At 63.2% G+C, this 16,441-nt stretch overlaps 1 protein-coding gene across 1 annotated transcript in view; it reads left to right on the forward strand.

Annotated features, from left to right (window-relative positions):
* Positions 1 to 1,084: 1,084 nt before the first annotated feature.
* The window catches only part of Muc6 (mucin 6, oligomeric mucus/gel-forming), a 16,680-nt gene continuing 1,323 nt past the window's right edge, over positions 1,085 to 16,441 (forward strand). The window contains exons 1-30 of the mRNA XM_048807625.1: positions 1,085 to 1,399; positions 5,053 to 5,106; positions 5,278 to 5,518; positions 5,638 to 5,764; positions 6,115 to 6,205; positions 6,292 to 6,401; positions 6,554 to 6,761; positions 6,873 to 6,995; positions 7,425 to 7,545; positions 7,628 to 7,766; positions 7,837 to 7,941; positions 8,024 to 8,093; positions 8,178 to 8,315; positions 8,515 to 8,676; positions 8,754 to 8,848; positions 8,952 to 9,084; positions 9,239 to 9,488; positions 9,596 to 9,648; positions 9,743 to 9,852; positions 10,247 to 10,398; positions 10,616 to 10,757; positions 10,846 to 10,953; positions 11,406 to 11,591; positions 11,703 to 11,942; positions 12,543 to 12,699; positions 12,822 to 12,965; positions 13,783 to 13,845; positions 14,579 to 14,989; positions 15,401 to 15,559; positions 15,980 to 16,438. Coding sequence (XP_048663582.1) covers positions 1,342 to 1,399; positions 5,053 to 5,106; positions 5,278 to 5,518; positions 5,638 to 5,764; positions 6,115 to 6,205; positions 6,292 to 6,401; positions 6,554 to 6,761; positions 6,873 to 6,995; positions 7,425 to 7,545; positions 7,628 to 7,766; positions 7,837 to 7,941; positions 8,024 to 8,093; positions 8,178 to 8,315; positions 8,515 to 8,676; positions 8,754 to 8,848; positions 8,952 to 9,084; positions 9,239 to 9,488; positions 9,596 to 9,648; positions 9,743 to 9,852; positions 10,247 to 10,398; positions 10,616 to 10,757; positions 10,846 to 10,953; positions 11,406 to 11,591; positions 11,703 to 11,942; positions 12,543 to 12,699; positions 12,822 to 12,965; positions 13,783 to 13,845; positions 14,579 to 14,989; positions 15,401 to 15,559; positions 15,980 to 16,438 — 4,609 coding nt within the window. The 5' untranslated portion in view covers positions 1,085 to 1,341. The remainder of the gene's footprint in view (positions 1,400 to 5,052; positions 5,107 to 5,277; positions 5,519 to 5,637; positions 5,765 to 6,114; positions 6,206 to 6,291; positions 6,402 to 6,553; positions 6,762 to 6,872; positions 6,996 to 7,424; positions 7,546 to 7,627; positions 7,767 to 7,836; positions 7,942 to 8,023; positions 8,094 to 8,177; positions 8,316 to 8,514; positions 8,677 to 8,753; positions 8,849 to 8,951; positions 9,085 to 9,238; positions 9,489 to 9,595; positions 9,649 to 9,742; positions 9,853 to 10,246; positions 10,399 to 10,615; positions 10,758 to 10,845; positions 10,954 to 11,405; positions 11,592 to 11,702; positions 11,943 to 12,542; positions 12,700 to 12,821; positions 12,966 to 13,782; positions 13,846 to 14,578; positions 14,990 to 15,400; positions 15,560 to 15,979; positions 16,439 to 16,441) is intronic.

Consider the following 16,441-nt stretch of genomic DNA (forward strand, 5'->3'; position numbering starts at 1 on the left):
CGTCCAGGGCCTTGCCCCTTGGGGGTCGGGGGGGAGGCCCCGGGTCCAGGCCAGGGAGGTCAGGCTTAGGCAGTGCTGGGCAGGGACACCATCTGGGGAGATCAGGCTTAGGCAGTGCTGGGCAGGGACACCGTCTGGGGAGGTCAGGCTTAGGCAGTGCTGGGCAGGGACACCGTCTGGGGAGGTCAGGCTTAGGCAGTGCTGGGCAGGGACACGGAACCTGCAGTGGGAGCTGCTGGAGGGTCCTACAGGGTAGGACACAAGGCCCTTCCCCAGGAGAGGAGGCACCTGATCCCTGGCTCCGTACAGAGCTGGACAACCCCAGGAGTGACTGGTCAGATCCCGAATCCCCTCCTAAGCTGCAAGAGGGCCCCAGGGAGGACCCCAGCCCTGCCCTCATCCTGGCCTTCGACCTCACCATTGCCCTGACCTTTTGTGGCACTGGCACATGCCGCTATCTGCCCCGCCTCTAGATGTTGTCCCAGAAGCCCACCCTTCTTCCAGTGGGTTGGGCAGCTCTCTGAGGGGGTCCATCAATGCCCACCATTCATCCCCATGGAGGTGGCTCTGGGATGAAGAGACTCCAGGGCCCCTAGTCCTGCTCCTGAGTTGGGTGGCCCCTGCCAGCCGAGCTGCTCAGATCTGGGGGATCACCTCGCAGGAGGTGACCTGTCCTGTGGTTCCCCCATCCCCACCCTCAGAGGAGGCCATGTGAGGAGAGGTATCCAGGTGCGCAGCAACACGGAGACTCCCCTGGGCAGTCCCTCAGGCCTGGCCCCACAGGAGGGAAACTCAGGGGTGAGGGCCCAGCACATGGGCAACTCTCTGGGCATTGGGACCCAGTGGAGGTTAGGGCTCACCCAGAGCTACCCAGCACCCTGTGCTCCCTGACAGGGCAGACAGGGTGCACAAGCCTCCCCAGTCGCCCCCTGGACAATCCCCATCCCGGCCTCCCAGTTGTGTGCTGATGCCGCCCCCAGGGACCCAGTGGGGAGGCCCCTGGGACGGATGGCCCTCACACAGGAGGTGTCTGCAGGACCCTGGAGGGTGTGTCCCCTCCCCCGGGGAGTGGGCGATAACGGGCTGCAGCCGCTGCAGAATTTTCCAAGAAAGGTCAGGTGCTGATAAAGTGGAGGCTGAGATCCTGTTTGGCCACTGTGTGCCCGATCAGCAGTGGCAATTACGGCAGAGTGTGGGGCACGGGTGGCGCAACAGGGGCAGGGCCACCACCCCTACATAAAGCCTGTGGGATTAGCACTCAGGCGCAGCGCTGGCAGTGGCAGGACGGCTGGGAGCCCAGCAGAGGTGCCCGGCCAGCAGTTCCTCTCCAGCGGCGACACCATGGTGGGGCTCTGGCTGCTGCTGCTGCTGCCCCACGGGGGAGCCCTGCTCAGCACAGGTGAGTGGGGGCAAGCAGACCCGCCAGAGGGCCGGCGCCCCACGGGCCCTACACGTGGGCGAGTTCCCAGGTCCTCTTGCCTGGCTGACTCTGCCGAGGTGGACTGACCTGTAGGTGCTGATAAATGGGAGCAGGAGGAGCCAGGTCTGCAGGTGCTGCCTCCCCACGGGCCCACATGCCACTGGGTTCTGTCCACCTCCTGGGGAGATGGGCACAATGGCCAGGGAGGGTGCAGGAATAGGACAGGGGTCCCTTGGGCACAGCCCCTCCAGGAATGTGGGACCTGAAACACAGCAGCTCCAGACGGGTCAGTCTGTCACCCTCCCTCTCTCAACTCAGCCCTGGTCTCTGGGGCCTGAGGGTAGCCAGCAGGTGTGGAGGGGCAGGGACACAAGTCCCTCCATCAGGGAGGCTCATGGCCAGGAGAACAGGATGGACCGCAGAATGGGCCCCTGCCTCAGTCTCCCCTTCTGTAAATGTGGGGAGCTGTCCTGTCCACTGCCTGACCCAGACCACTGCCCTTCAGCAGCAGCTGGGAGCCTGCTGGGGGTGGACAACAGCTAGACAGAGGGCACCCTTGGGGCTGTGCCCAGCCTGGGGCCAAAGCACTGGTCAGTGCTTGGACTCAAGCAGTGTGACTCCCTTCTCCCAGGAGCCCCATCCCCACTGGCCAGGCCTCATCTGCCATGCCAGGGGCAGTGCTGAGCCCCACAGTGAGGGGCCAGGGCTCCAGTCAGGTCGTCTGGGACCCCTGCCCCCTAACCCAGCACACCTGGCAGGAGAAGGTGTGGGGTGGAAGAGCCCAGATGGGGTCTAGGAGGGGAGGGTTGGGCTTGGGAGCCCCCCCAGTGGGCATTCTTTGTGCACTGATTCTGCACGGACTGGGAGAGGGCGGCGGCCAGCAGAGCATGAGGTCAGACAGCAGGTCATGGGACCTGGGGCTGAGGGAGGCCTGTGGGTCAGCCAGTTAGCCAGGCCATGCAGGGGTGGCGGGCAGGGCCACCAGGCGTGCACAGGAACAGCGAGTGCCCCTGCCGCCCTATGACCTGCCCGGGGCTGAGAAAGCCTGGGGGGGCAAACCAGCCACCCCAGATGCCTTGGGGCCTGGCGTCGGGTCGGTCAGCAGGAAGCACAGAAAGTCCCTGGAAGGAGAGTCCACAGCACTGACGGCCTCCTGAGTTTCTTCAAAGGGACCTCTGGGGTCAGCGCCAGGTAGTCAGAGACAGAGGCTCAGTGAGGCTGGCACCTGGTGAAAGGAGGGGCTTGGCAGGGGAGCGGAGTCACCCACAGATAGGGACAGGGACCCCAGTGCTGGCAGCTGGAAGTTTGCTGGGCCCCGGGGCCTGGCAGACATAACAATGAGGGGACTGGGGGCCATAGAGCCAGACACAGGTCTAGGGCAAAGAGGGGGTGAGAACTGAGCCTTTGCCATTGGCACCATACAAGGTTAGGGTGGACCCAGACGTCACCGTCCATCTGAAAGGTAGAGGACTGAGTCACAGAGGGTTTTGCCCAGTGCAGACTGACCAAGGTCCCATACCTTCAAGAGGTGCTGTCCCTGGGGCACCCTGGAAGGGAAGGCCAGGACCCAGGGCGGGGATGGGTGAGGAGTGGGCACCAGCCTGCGCCCAGCATGAGCCTCACACCCACAGGGGAAGGCAGGCACATGCCACTGCAGCCGAAAACCACCTTTAGGGCCGGGGCCAGCGTGAGTGGGCCCACACACGCCCAGCCTGTCCACTCTCCAGGCACTCAAACCTGGCGCTCCTGCCAGCCAGAGGACTCTCCCCCAGGCTGAGGCTCAGTCCCTAGGGCCAGACAGCCTCCGTGGCTAGGTGCCTCTGCTCAAGCCTCAGCCACACCACCCTCAGCCACCCAGCTCAGCTCCCGGGGTGCCAGAGATGCACACACTCTGGAGGTGACTAGCAGCAATGGAAGGGGCAGCGTCACCTCCCAGAGCTTGGCAGAACCTGGGTTAGGGATCCAGGTGGGGAGTGGGAAGAAGGGAACCCCCCTGAGCTGTCTCAAGGGATGCACTGTGTGCACCCAGCTGCTCAGCAGGGGGGAGCCAAGGCAGGGTCAGGCCCAGGAGCACCTGGACAGCCCGGCCAGCATTCAGATACTGCCATGGCCCAAGGGAGCCACAGGAGGGCCAGGTCCCCAAGGTGCGGGGTGGGGGAGGAGGGAAGAATGTGCGTCAACCTGCCCCTTGATGAGGGAGGAAAGGGGTTGGGAGCCAGGAGGCAAACCCACAGGGAGGGCACCCTCACGGCCTGCAGGAGATAGGCTGGCCATCTTCCCAGCTTCCCTACTCCATGGTCACCATGACCCATGCTATTTGGGCATCTCCCTGGTCACAGCTGCCAGTCCAGGACCAACGCAGGGGGCTGTCTTGGAGGCTGCCAGGCAGGAAAGAGGCAGGAAGACGGATGAGCTCAGAGCCCCAGGAGGGCAGACTTGGCCCTCGCTCAGCCCCTGGGCGGTTCACAGAGCTGGATGTGGCTCCCCACAGGGACACCAGGAGTCGTGCTAGGAACAGCAGGATGTAGCCAGGCAGAGGGTTCAGGGGACAACCGGCTCTATCTCCACCCTCGTCACCTGCTTCCCAGAACGGCCCATGCCCACCCTCCTGGCCTCGCCCACCAGCTCCAGCGGCCACCCCACCCCAGCTGCCCAGGAATCTCTGTGTCCTGTTCTCTCTGTCTGCAGACACACAGGAGGGGCCCAACTTGTCTGGGCAGCAAGTGGTGAGGGAAGCCTGGCAGACAGGCCAGCAAGTGTCCTGACCAGAGGATGCCAGAGAGCCATGCCTTGGGGCTGCTCTGCCCTGAGGCTCAGAACTGGTTGCCCAGGGCTGCCCCGCTGGCTGCTCCACTTCTGACTCCCACAAGACAGAGAGTCCCCCCAGGAGTCACTGGGCACTAGAGCACCCAGCTCTGGTCAGAGGTCACCTCCTCAGAAGGTCACCCTTCCCCAGTGGTGGTAGCCTCTCCCCACCCAGCACAGGCTGGCCACCCTTCCATTTGCTCATGGTGGCCGGCAGCTTCTGTAGCACTGTGTGCACGCATGAGCAATCTCCTGCCCAGGACAGGTCCATGGAAGCACCTCCTGCCCTGTGCCCCTCGCTGGGTCATGGGCCCAGGACAGGGGCTCCATGAAGACAAGTTGAGCTAACACTGCATAGATGAACTGAGAGGAGAGGACAGCAGGAAGGGACAGGACTTGTGCAGGCCACCCAGAAGCTAGCCTCCTCAGGGCTGCTGTGCTGCCCACAAGCCGAGTGTTCCCTGGGTCCTGGGAGGGCAGTGCTGGGCAAAGCCAACAGGGATGGCGTGGGGGCTGCCACTGACCACAGGGCACAGGTCTGGATGCTGCTTCCTTTGCTACCAGGCCTCTGCCCAGAGTGCAGGCTTCACTCATGTACCACACAGGCAGGCTCACCAGAGCATAGCCTGTGTGACAGGGCCCAGGCCACTGCACACCCAGGCCTGGGGCTCCCAGAAAAGCATCAAGCCTCAGAAGAGCCACTGATCAGTCTGGAGCTAAGGGCTGATGCCCTGGGCAGCTGCACCACCCCCTGCAGTCTCTCCCTGCCAAGACCCCCTGGGTGAGCCCACTGCAGGGGAGCTGAGCAGCGGCCTCCTGTCTTACAGACCCCACGACTGGAAATACCACTGACCCCAATGCTGAGGGCAGCCTACAGTCCAGTAAGGCCCGGGACGGGGGGTGGAGCCCAGCCCAAGGCCAGCAGCCTGGGAGACAGTGTCCACGGTGTGGGGGGAGGCTTCCAACACACCCAGAAAGCTACATCCCTCCCCGTGTGGGCTCCCAGGGTCCTCAGTGGGGCCATGAGCTGCAAATTGCCCTTCTCTCTGCAGCCCTGAAAAAGGGCTGGTGTTCCTCATGGGGGGCTGGCCACTTCTCCACCTTTGACCACCATGCCTACGACTTCCTGGGGACCTGCAACTACATCTTTGCGGCCAGCTGCAAGGGTGCCTCACCTACCTTCAGCATCCAGCTGCGGCGAGGGGCGGACGGGAACATCTCTCGGATCATTGTGGAGCTAGGGTCCTCCGTTGTCACCGTGAATGAGACGACGATCTCCATCAAGGACATCGGGTGAGCCAAGGGGCTAGGCCAGGTAGTCAGGGGCTGGGGATCCCGACCCCAAGGATGTCAGGTGAGCCATGGGGCCACCTGGGCAGTTGGGGGCAGACACTGACTGCTCTCATCCACAGGGTGGTCAGCCTGCCCTACACCAGCCATGGGCTCCAAATCACACCCTACGGCCAGAGTGTGCAGATGGTGGCCAAGCAGGTGGAGCTAGAGCTGGTGGTCATGTGGGGCCCAGACGCCCACCTCATGGTGAGGACTGGGGGCCTGGGCAGGGGCATACGGGCCCAAGGTACAGGGCTCAGGAGGAGCTGCCCTCCTTGGGCAGGGGTCTCAACCTGCTCTGACCCTAATTGGCAGTACAGCCAGGCCCTTTCTGCCAGGCAGCACTGACCCCTGGCCAGTAACCTGGACTGGATCTAGGTTTTCTTGGTAGCTGTTTCCCCACTTAAAAATAAGGAGGATCCAGCAAGAGGTGGAACCCCCCAGGAGGAACAAGGTGTGGAGATGGTGGGGGCCCGGGGAGCAGGAGTGAGTGGCCCGGCCAGCTGGGCAGGAGCCCCTCCTGCACCCCATGGGGCCCAGCAGCACCCACCCTGCAGGTTCTGGTGGAGAGGAAGTACATGGGCCAGATGTGTGGGCTGTGTGGGAACTTCGACGGGAAGACGGCCAATGAGTTTCTGAGCGAGGATGGTAGGTGGGGAGGGGCAGGCAGGGCTGTGGGGACCCAAGCCCACTTGGCTAGACCCCAAGGTGTTGACCCCCACCCCATGCCCTAGGCAAACTCCTGGAGCCCTACAAGTATGCTGCCCTCCAGAAGCTGGACGACCCCAATGAGATCTGCACCTTTGAGGCCATCCCCAGGCCCCCCGTCCTGCAGGCCACACATGTACGTGAGGTGGCCAGGCCCTGGGGCCATGCTAGGGCCAACCCTCAAGGGGTCTGATGGGCGTCTTGGAGCCAACAACCCCACCTTCCAAGCCCCAGGCATGGTGTGGGAGGTGCCCTGGCCTGTGTGACCCTGAGTGGTCTGCTGCCCAGGTTGGGATCTGCACCCAGCTGCTGACCTTGGTGTCCCCTGAGTGTGATGTGCCCAAGAAGCCATTGGTGCTGAGCTGCCAGGTGGACATGGCTACATGTGCCCAGCCGGGCCAGCAGAACTGCAGCTGTGCCACTCTGTCTGAGTACTCCCGCAGGTGCAGCATGGCACACAGGCCTGTCAGCAACTGGCGGGGCCCCGGCCTCTGCTGTGAGTCCCGGTGGGATGGGGCGGGGCTGGGGTACCGCAGGAAGGCCCCTCCTGGGTGGGGTCTGGGCTGCTGGCTGGGGTGAGGCCTCTCACAGACCCTGTGCCTCCTAGCCGTGGGCCAGTGCCCAGCCAACCAGGTGTATCAGGAGTGTGGCACGGCCTGCATCAGGACCTGCTCCAACCCACAGCACAGCTGCTCCAGCCCCTGCACCTTTGGCTGCTTCTGCCCCAAAGGTGAGGCAGGTGCTGGCTCCCACTGTCCCCAACACCTGGAGATGAGCCCTGAGAAGGGACAACACACCCTGCCTGACTTGAGCACAGACTTTCTGCAGTTGGAGCCCCAATCCCAGGGCCCCTCTGCCCACCCCCAAACCTCACAGCTCCTACGGACCTAGGAACCCACAGCCACACTTGCCAACCCACAGGCGTGAGTGGGGCCAAGGGGTGGGGGTCAGGGGGACCAAGAACTGCTGCGGATAGGTGGGCTTTCAGGTGGGCCTGAGGCAGTTATGCATCCGAGACTCGCCAGGCCTGCCCCTCACCTGGGCCTGCACGTTGGTAAGGACCAGCAAGGCCTGCGCAGGACAGCCAGGGAGGGAGCATCCAGCGGGAGGGTGGGAGGAGGTCAGTCCCACCCAAGCCCAAGAAGCCACTTTCTGGCAGGAATGGTACTCAATGACCTCTCCAACAACCACACCTGCGTGCCGGTCAGCCAGTGCCCCTGCATGCTCAATGGAGTCGCCTACAGCCCTGGGGAGGTCGTGAGGGCTGCCTGCCAAAGCTGGTGAGTACTGGGGAGGGCCCCTGCTGGCCTGGAACACAGGGGAGGAAGGCCACTTACAGGGTCACCCCCTGTGGCCCCGCAGCCAGTGCACCATGGGCCACTGGACGTGCACAGGGCAGCCGTGCCCGGGCCACTGCTCCCTGGAAGGCGGCTCCTTTGTCACCACATTCGATGCCAGGCCCTACCGCTTCCACGGCACCTGCACCTACATCCTCCTCCAGGTAGGACGGGCTTCGGGGCTGGTGGGGAGGGTGTGGTCCCTCCATCCCTGAGCAACCTGGCCCCCCACAGAGCCCCCAGCTTCCCAACGAGGGCACGCTCATGGCCGTGTATGACAAGTCGGGCTACTCACACTCAGAGACGTCCCTGGTCGCCATCGTCTACCTGTCCGGGCAGGTATGGCTGCCCCCACAAACAGAGGTGGGCCCAGCTCTTGCCTGCTCTCAGCCCTCCCTGATGCAGGCTGCCCTCCCTCCAGGACAAGATTGTAATCTCCGAGGATGAGGTGACCAACAATGGAGACACCAAGTGGCTCCCCTACCAGACCCGTATGTCCCTGCCCAGCTCCGGGGCCTCCTGGGCCACGCCTCTGGGGGCAGGCCTGACAGCCTGCTGAGCACCTGCCCTTGCAGGCAACATCACCATCTTCAGACAGACGTCTACCCACCTCCAGATGGCCACCACCTTCGGGCTAGAGATCGTGGTCCAGCGTCAGCCCGTCTTCCAGGTGTACATCACCCTCGGGCCGCAATTCAGAGGCCAGACCAGAGGTGAGCCCCCACCCCTGCCTTGGCCAGGTGGGGAAGGACACACGAGAGACTGGCACTGGCCCTGCACATGCAGGGAGCCCACAGGAGCGTGGCCACCTGAGGCCAGTAGCCTGTCATGGGGACACAGCAGGACACTGCTGGGGTGCAAGGGGGCACAGGAAGGGCAGGTGGGGCTTGGCCCTCACGGTCTGCTGCGCAGGGCTCTGTGGCAACTTCAACGGGAACACGACTGATGAGTTCACAAGCAGCGCAGGCATCGACGAGGGCACAGCTGCACTCTTCGTGGACTCCTGGCGGGCGGGGAACTGCCCGGCTGCCCTGGAACGGGAGATCGACCCCTGCTCCATGAGCCAGCTCAACAGTGAGTCCACCTGCCCTGCCTCCCAGGCCTGGGGCTGGGGAGGGGACACAGGACCCACAGCCAGTTTGTCGCCCTAGAGATGTACGCAGAGACCCACTGCTCGGTGCTGCTAAAGAAGGATGGTGTGTTCGAGAAGTGCCATGCCGTGCTGGACCCCAAGCCTTTCTACAAGGTGGGCCTACAGGCACCTGGGGAGGCAACACAGTCCTGGGCACCTGGGGCTATGGCCAGGGAGAGGAGGTGCCATGTCCCGCCACGGCTGGCTCTTCCCGCAGAGGTGCGTGTACCAGGCCTGCAACTATGAGGAGACCTTCCCGCACATCTGCGCAGCCCTGGGCGCCTACGTGCACGCCTGCTCCTCCCAGGCCGTGCTGCTCGGGGACTGGAGGGACAGCGTGTACAACTGCAGTGAGTGCAGCAGGCCAGGGGGTGGAGTCGGGGGTGGCTAGGACATGGAGTCCCAGGCCGCTTCTGCCTGGCCGCCCCACTGGCCAGTGGGCAGCACGGCCCAGACCACAGGCCCCAGCTGCCATGCGGAGGGCCTGACCCCAGCTCCCTGCAGCCATCCCTTGCACCGGCAACCGCACCTTCAGCCAGCAGAGCCAGGCCTGTGACCACACCTGCCTATCCCTGTCCAACCGCGAGGTGGAGTGCCACCCCAGCGCAGTGCCCGTGGATGGCTGTAACTGCCCTGATGGCACCTACCTGGACCACAGGAATGAGTGTGTGCACAAGGCCCAGTGCCCCTGCCTGCTGGAGAGTCACAAGTTCATCCTGGCCGGCCAGTCCACCATGGTCAACGGCATCATCTGGTGCGGGTTGGGCCTGGGGGTGTGGGGCATCGGGGCGCAGGCTCATGCAGCCTCTTGGGGGCATTGGGTGCAGGCTCACGTAGCCTCATGCAGCCTCTTTCTTATAGCCACTGCATCAATGGACGGCTGAGCTGCCCAGGGCAATCGCAGGTGTTCTTGGGTACGTACAGCTGCAGAAGCCACCCAACGGGGGACCCAGAGGCACCCCTGGCCTCCCTCCTCTGAGACCCTAACCCCACTCTCCACTCCTGCAGCTTCCTGCCCAGCCCCCAAGACATTCCAGTCCTGCAGCCAGTCCTCAGAGGACAAGTTTGGGGCCGCATGTGCCCCCACGTGCCAGATGCTGGCCACCGGCATCACCTGTGTAAGTGGCAGTGAGAAGCAGCTCAGGGGCCTAGAAAGGGCTGTCACAGGCCCAGGAGGCTGCTCTGCCCTCACCCCTCTGTCTCCATCTCTGTCTGTCCCAGCTGCAAGTGTGGGCTGTGGGTCAGGGGTCAAGAGTAACTCTGTGGCCAAGCAGCTGGATGAGCATGCTCACCTGCAGGGCTCTGTGGGGGCAGGGCCAGCCTGGGTCACCGGGCGCTCAGGCCCCGGGCCAGGGCAGCCTCAGGCAGGCAGCATGGAACCTTCCCTTAGAGAGGTGGCTCTACCAAGAAAGACCCCCCCGCAGGATTCACGGAAGTGCCTGGGAAGAAGGCCAGGGCTGGGGCAGCAGGCTGGGGCTGCCCTCCAGGCGATGCTGACCCAGCCCCCTCCAGGTGCCCACTAAGTGTGAGCCTGGCTGCGTCTGCCCTGAGGGGTTCTACGAGAATACCAGTGGGCAGTGTGTGCTCCCCGGGCAGTGCCCCTGTGACTTTGCGGGGGTCTCCTACCCCGGGGGTGCTGTGCTCCACACCGACTGCAAGAACTGGTAAGCCACACCTCACCCTTGGAGCCCAGGTCCCTGGGACTATCTGGACAGACAAGGGGCACCCAGGGTGGGGGACCCAGGGGTGGAGTGTCCAGGAATGGGATGCCCAGAGCTGAGGTCCCCAGAGGCAGGGTGGCCAAGGCCTCCAAGAACCCCAGGGACCTCACCACATGTGGGAAGAGAGCTGCCTCAGCACCCCACCCTGCCCTCTCCACAGCACCTGCTCACAGGGGAGGTGGACCTGCCAGCAGAGTGCCCATTGCCCATCTACCTGCATTCTCTATGGGGAGGGCCACATAATCACTTTCGATGGGCAGCGCTTCGTCTTTAATGGCAACTGCAAGTACACTCTGGCCACGGTAACTGCCAGGACCCCAGGAGCCAGGCGACAGGGACTGGGCTGGGCTGGGCACCCAGGGCTCCTCCTCAGCACCCTCATCCCTGCAGGATGACTGTGGTGCCAACTCCCAGCCCAGCTTCAAGATCCTGGTGGAGAATGTCGTCTGTGGGAAGTCAGGGGCAACCTGCTCCCGAGCCATCCAGATCCTCCTGGGCGTGAGCAGCGGGACCCTCCACAGGGCAGGAGAGGGCTGGGCCCATCACACAGCTAGGCCTTCACTGTCCAGGACCCTCAGGTCCCATCTTTGCTGTGCAGCCCCCCCCCTTCCCACCCCCTCCTCACCTGCACGACAGGGAGGGAGGAGGGCGTGCCCATTGCCCCCAGAAACCATTCACCAAGTGGGCATCTTGATGTTCTGCACTAGTGGCTGATGACCACCACCTCCTTCCAGGGCATCACCTGGGCAGATGGAAGGGTGTCCTCCAGGGGGCCGAGCCTGTTCCCATACTCACTGGAACCTTCTGCCTGGGGCTGACTCCCAGCAGGTGCCCCTGCCCAAGTCCTTGATGGACTTGGTCAGCCTTCCCTTATACACTCAGTCCTGGGGCAGCCCCAGGGACCACAGAGGCCGACCAGCAGGCAGCCAGTGACAGCCCTGTCTCCACAGGGCCTGACTATCACGATGGCGGACAGAAACTACTCCATCAGCGGGGAGAACTCCCAGGTGCACGTGCTGGTGAAGCCCAGCTCCTTGAACCTGGTTCTGGACATAGATATCCCCAACCGGCTCAACATGACGCTGGTCTGGAACAAGCACATGAGCGTCTCCATCAGGGTCCATCGTGCCTCCCAGGTACCTGCCACGCTGGCCAGACACAACCCTGGTCCAGCCAGAGCCCTGTGGTCTCAGGGTGGGGTGGATCAGGAAGGCCGCACATTCCCTGCCTGACACAGAGTCCCGCAGGACGCCCTCTGTGGCTTGTGTGGCAACTGCAATGGGAACATGAAGGATGACTTTGAGACACGCAGCAAGTACGTGGCATCCAACGAGTTGGAATTCGTGAACTCATGGAAGGAGAGCCCGCTGTGCAGGGACGCGAGCTACGCAGAAGACCCCTGCAGCCTCAACCCCTTCCGCCGCCCCTGGGCAGAGCGCAAGTGCAGCATCATCCACAGCCAGACCTTCACAGCCTGCCACAGCAAGGTGGGCCCTTGGGCACGGCCTACAGCGCCCAGGGCTCATGACCCACCCTGGCCCAGAGTGGAGAAGCCAAAGTCCTCCCACGGTTGGGGGGTGGACATGGAGAGGGCAGAACCCACCATCCAAGACAGGAGCCCTGCACTAAGGTCCGACTGCTACAGGGTGCTTAGCAGCACCCCAGGCCTCTGCCCTCCAGAAGAGGGTGGTGGCCTCCAACAGTGTCAGCAGAATTCAGGTGGAAAGCCCACTCTGCAGCACCTGGTCAGGGGAGGAGACCTGGGGCTGCCCAGGGTAAGGACCTGGACACTCAGGTTCTCAGGCTTAGCAAGCACTGAAAGGAGGGTCCTCATGGCCCAGGGGCCAGCGAAAAGTCGCTGAGGCAAGGAGCTGAGTGCTGCAGATGCTAAGCCCAGAGCCCAGGGACGGGGCAGGTCGGGGGGACCCTGGCCCAGGGGCGGTCTCTGGGAGCATGAGCGCCCATCAGAATCCTCCCTCGTGGTCTCAGCCGAGCCCCTGCAGCACTGACCTGGGCAGACCTGCAGGGCAGGGGTGGCTGAGCACGGGTCTGCAGCGGCACAGACAGGCCTGGCCCTGGCCCTGCAGGTCTACCGCATGCCCTACTACGAGGCCTGCGTGCGGGACGCCTGCCTGTGCGACAAGGGTGGGGACTGTGAGTGCCTATGCGATGCAGTGGCCGCCTATGCCAAGGCCTGCCTGGACAAGGGCGTGTGCGTGGACTGGAGGGCCCCAGACTTCTGCCGTGAGTGCCCTGCCCCACCCCCAGTAGCCCTGAGCCCTGCAGGGCCATGCCCGGCCCCGCCCCGAGGCCCTGCCAACAGAACCCAGACCTCCCACATGGACTGACCACTGCCTTTCCTCCAGCCATCTACTGCGACTTCTACAACACCCACTCGCAGGTGGGCGACGGCAAGTTCCAGTACACGCAGGAGGCCAACTGCACGTGGCACTACCAGCCCTGCCTCTGCCCTGGCCGCCTGGACAGCTTCCCAGACACGAATGTCGAAGGTGGGGGCACAGGCACCTTGTTTCCTCATGTGTGCACTCATCACTGACACACACACACAATTGTTTGCACGCTCATACACACACACCCACTCGCACACCAAACCGCGCCTTCAGGCACCAACAGCCTCCTTCACCCACAGTCTCCTCCCTTCCACCTGGCCTTTCACGCACTCCTGCTCACAGTCACAGATTCACCACACACGTTCACTCAGCAATGCCCAGGCCCAGAGCGAGGTTAGGGACAGGGCCTCACAGAAAACAAACTGCTCTGACATCCACTCTGGCCAGAGTGTCGTGAAAAACAGGCAAGGAAGCAAGACACTCAGGCACAGCCTGGTAGAGGACAAGACGGGAAGAGCCCAGGAGACAGGCAGGGGAGGGGACAGGAGGGAAAGGGGACAGGAGGGGAAGGGGACGGGCAGGGGAAGGGGACAGGCAGGGGAAGGGGACAGGAGGGGAAGGGGACAGGCAGGGGAAGGGGACAGGCAGGGGAAGGGGACAGGAGGGGAAGGGGACAGGCAGGGGAAGGGGAAAGGCAGGGGAAGGGGACAGGAGGGGAAGGGGACAGGAGGGGAAGGGGACAGGAGGGGAAGGGGACAGACAGGGGATTCCAGGGCAAACAAGCAGTGCAGCCAGGGCCAGAGCGAGGAGCGGTGGCCACCAGGACAGAGCCCTGGTACCCAGGAAGGGGGTTTCCGAGCTGGGAGTGAAGTGAGAGGAAGGCAGGGGCTGGTGGGGCTCGAGCCACAGGGGGACCCTGCTGGTGGCAGGGAGCTGGGTGCCAGCTGGTGCTGAGCCTGGCCCTCCTTTGCCCTAGGCTGCTACAACTGCTCCCAGGATGAGTACTTCGACCACCACACGGGGACCTGTGTGCCCTGCAGTAAGTCCAGCTGCAGGCAGGCAGCGTGTCTGCCTGCCAGATGTGGGATGCCCTGGTGCTCCAGGCCCCTCACAAGCTGCTGTCCAGCCCCAGTACCCACTCCTCAGGGCCCTGCCCCTTGAGGTATTGAGAATCCTACAGACAGGCAGTGTGGCTGTAGACAGCAGAGACAGAGGGACAGCACTAGACGCCTCTGGCCCCCTGTCTCCTCCACAGACCACGTACTCACCCAGCTCCAGCTCAGAGCAGAGCCCCCAGGCCTGACAGGGTATTGGGGAGCCCACTGGGAATCTTCCTGGGAATCCAATTCATTCAGCAAGAGATACCACTGGGCCACAGCAGCCGGGCAGCTTGCTTCTCCAAGCCAGCTGAGAGCAGAGGAAGGGAGGGGCGGGAGGAGACGGGGAGGAGGCAGGCCGCTCAGCGCCCGGCCTGGGTGGCATTCCCCTGCCCCTGCCATGAAGAGCACACAACTCTGCCTAGGCCTGCTCAAGGAACCCCTGGGCGAGGGCTGGGGGCCACATGGGCAGTGGCATCTGACCACCCTCCTCTTACAGTGCCATCCAACACAACCCTGCCGCTGCTGCCGACCACAGGTGACTGCGCTCACTGGCTGCTACAGGGTGTGGGCGTGCTGGCTGGGGACTTTCTAGCCCAGCAGGGGAGGGGGCAGGGAACACGAGTGTGAACCCCAGGTCCAAAGGGGGAGGGCATGCAAAATTTACCTCCATAGCCCTGCCCACTCAGCCCTTGCTGGACCGGCCACTGAGCATGAGGCAGGGACTCAACAGTAAGTCACCCAGAAGACCCCACCCGGAGCCCATGCTGCCATCAGAGGCTCAGCCATGCCCTGGGCCTTACACTCCATCCCTCCAGCCCAGGGGCCATAAGGCTGGGTGGCAGGAAAAGGCGAGACTCAAGGGGGTGCAGGTCTGCCCCTGCCTGTGCATGAGGGCAGGTCTGCCCCACGCAGGTGCACCACCCACAGAAGTCCAGCCCAGCACAGGGGCCTCCAGGACCACCAGCCCTGGGCCTAGCTCCCTACCCATAGCTACGTACCCCACTGCCCAACCCTCAACCCCTGCCTCCACTGAGGACTGGACACTCTTGACCACACGGATGCCATCTGCACTCTCCTCAGGCGGTAACATGGAGGGGACACTGGAGTATCTGGCGGGTGTGGGGAGGGGTATCATCTGCATCCCACCCCTCAACACACAGCAGACCTCCTGCTGCCTGGGACTATGAGAGGACAGAGCATTAATCCACCCAGCTGACCAAAAGTAGGCAGAGAGATAGCCCCACATGAGCCTATGGTCACTGCCACAAGGCCATCATTTCCAGAAGTGATGTGGGAGACATGAGAGCCAGGCCAGGGGAGGCAAGAGGCCAGGGTTCCTCCAAGGAGACCCCACAAGGGACCCTGGCTCACAGGAAAGGGGCAGGGACTCAGGCACAAGCCTAAGAGATGCAGGTGGGAACACAAGATGACACTCTGGGTGGCAGTCCTTGGCAAAATCACCTCCAATGACAGGAGCCACCTCTAACCTCACAGCCACACGGAGGTCAACAGCCACAGGACTGACGGTGACGGAAGCCATAACACAGGCCACAGCAGCTCCGGAGAGTAAAGGCACAAAGTCCACAGCTCAGTCCACAGCAAGAACCACGGAGGCCCCACCAAGCTCAAGAACAGGAACGCTTCCCAGCCAAGGTGAGTGGTGGCCGGGAGGTCAGCTTCCCACAGCCACACGTGCCACAGGGTGCCACAGGTGGGCCACACCCTGAGAAAGCAGAAAGGCAAGTCCAAGAACAAGGGACAGTGAGCCCAAGGGGACAGAGGACAGAGGCAGAGAGGAGGGGGCAGAGCCAGAAAGATGCTCACAGACATGGGAACTGAGAACAGGTGCAAGAGGGCCACAGTTAGGACGGCAGACCCATGAGGACACACGGACCACACCTCCAAGCCAACACAGAGGTCCAGAGAAAGAGACAGGTGACCAAAGAAAGGTGCTTCAGGGTCAGACACACTGAGGACAAACACCCACCAGCGAACCCTCAGGGACAGGCCCTCCAGACAGAGCAGGAGTCTGGAGTTCAGGACTGAATGGTAACACATGTCCTGGATCCACAGAGACACCAACCCACCAGGAAATGCTCAGAACGACCAGGAGTCCTGGGACCAGCAGCACAGAGCCACCGGGTGCTCTCAGAACAACATCCTCACAGCAAGAAGCCGATGACACTGAAACCTCAACAGCAGCCACACCCAGTCTAGGAACAGAAAACACAGCCTCCTCCATCAAACCACATGGAACCACCATCACCACACGGCACACGTCCACCACGGCGACCGCAAACACTACGCACAGCTCCAACACCCTCACAGGGGGATTGCATACGACAACTGGTCTCAGGACCTCACTGACCTCTCTGGTTTCCACACTGTCCACCCTGTCTCAAACACAAACTTCTCAAAGCCATACAAGCCCATCCAGCCAAGAGGTCCCCTCTAAAAACTCGGACACAAGTTCAATGGACACATCTCTCACCAACACAGTGGTCAGGGCCACTGGACCCACCTACACCTCCTGTC

This window comes from Marmota marmota, unplaced genomic scaffold, assembly GCF_001458135.2.
Source record: "Marmota marmota marmota unplaced genomic scaffold, marMar, whole genome shotgun sequence".
Lineage (NCBI taxonomy): Eukaryota > Metazoa > Chordata > Mammalia > Rodentia > Sciuridae > Marmota > Marmota marmota.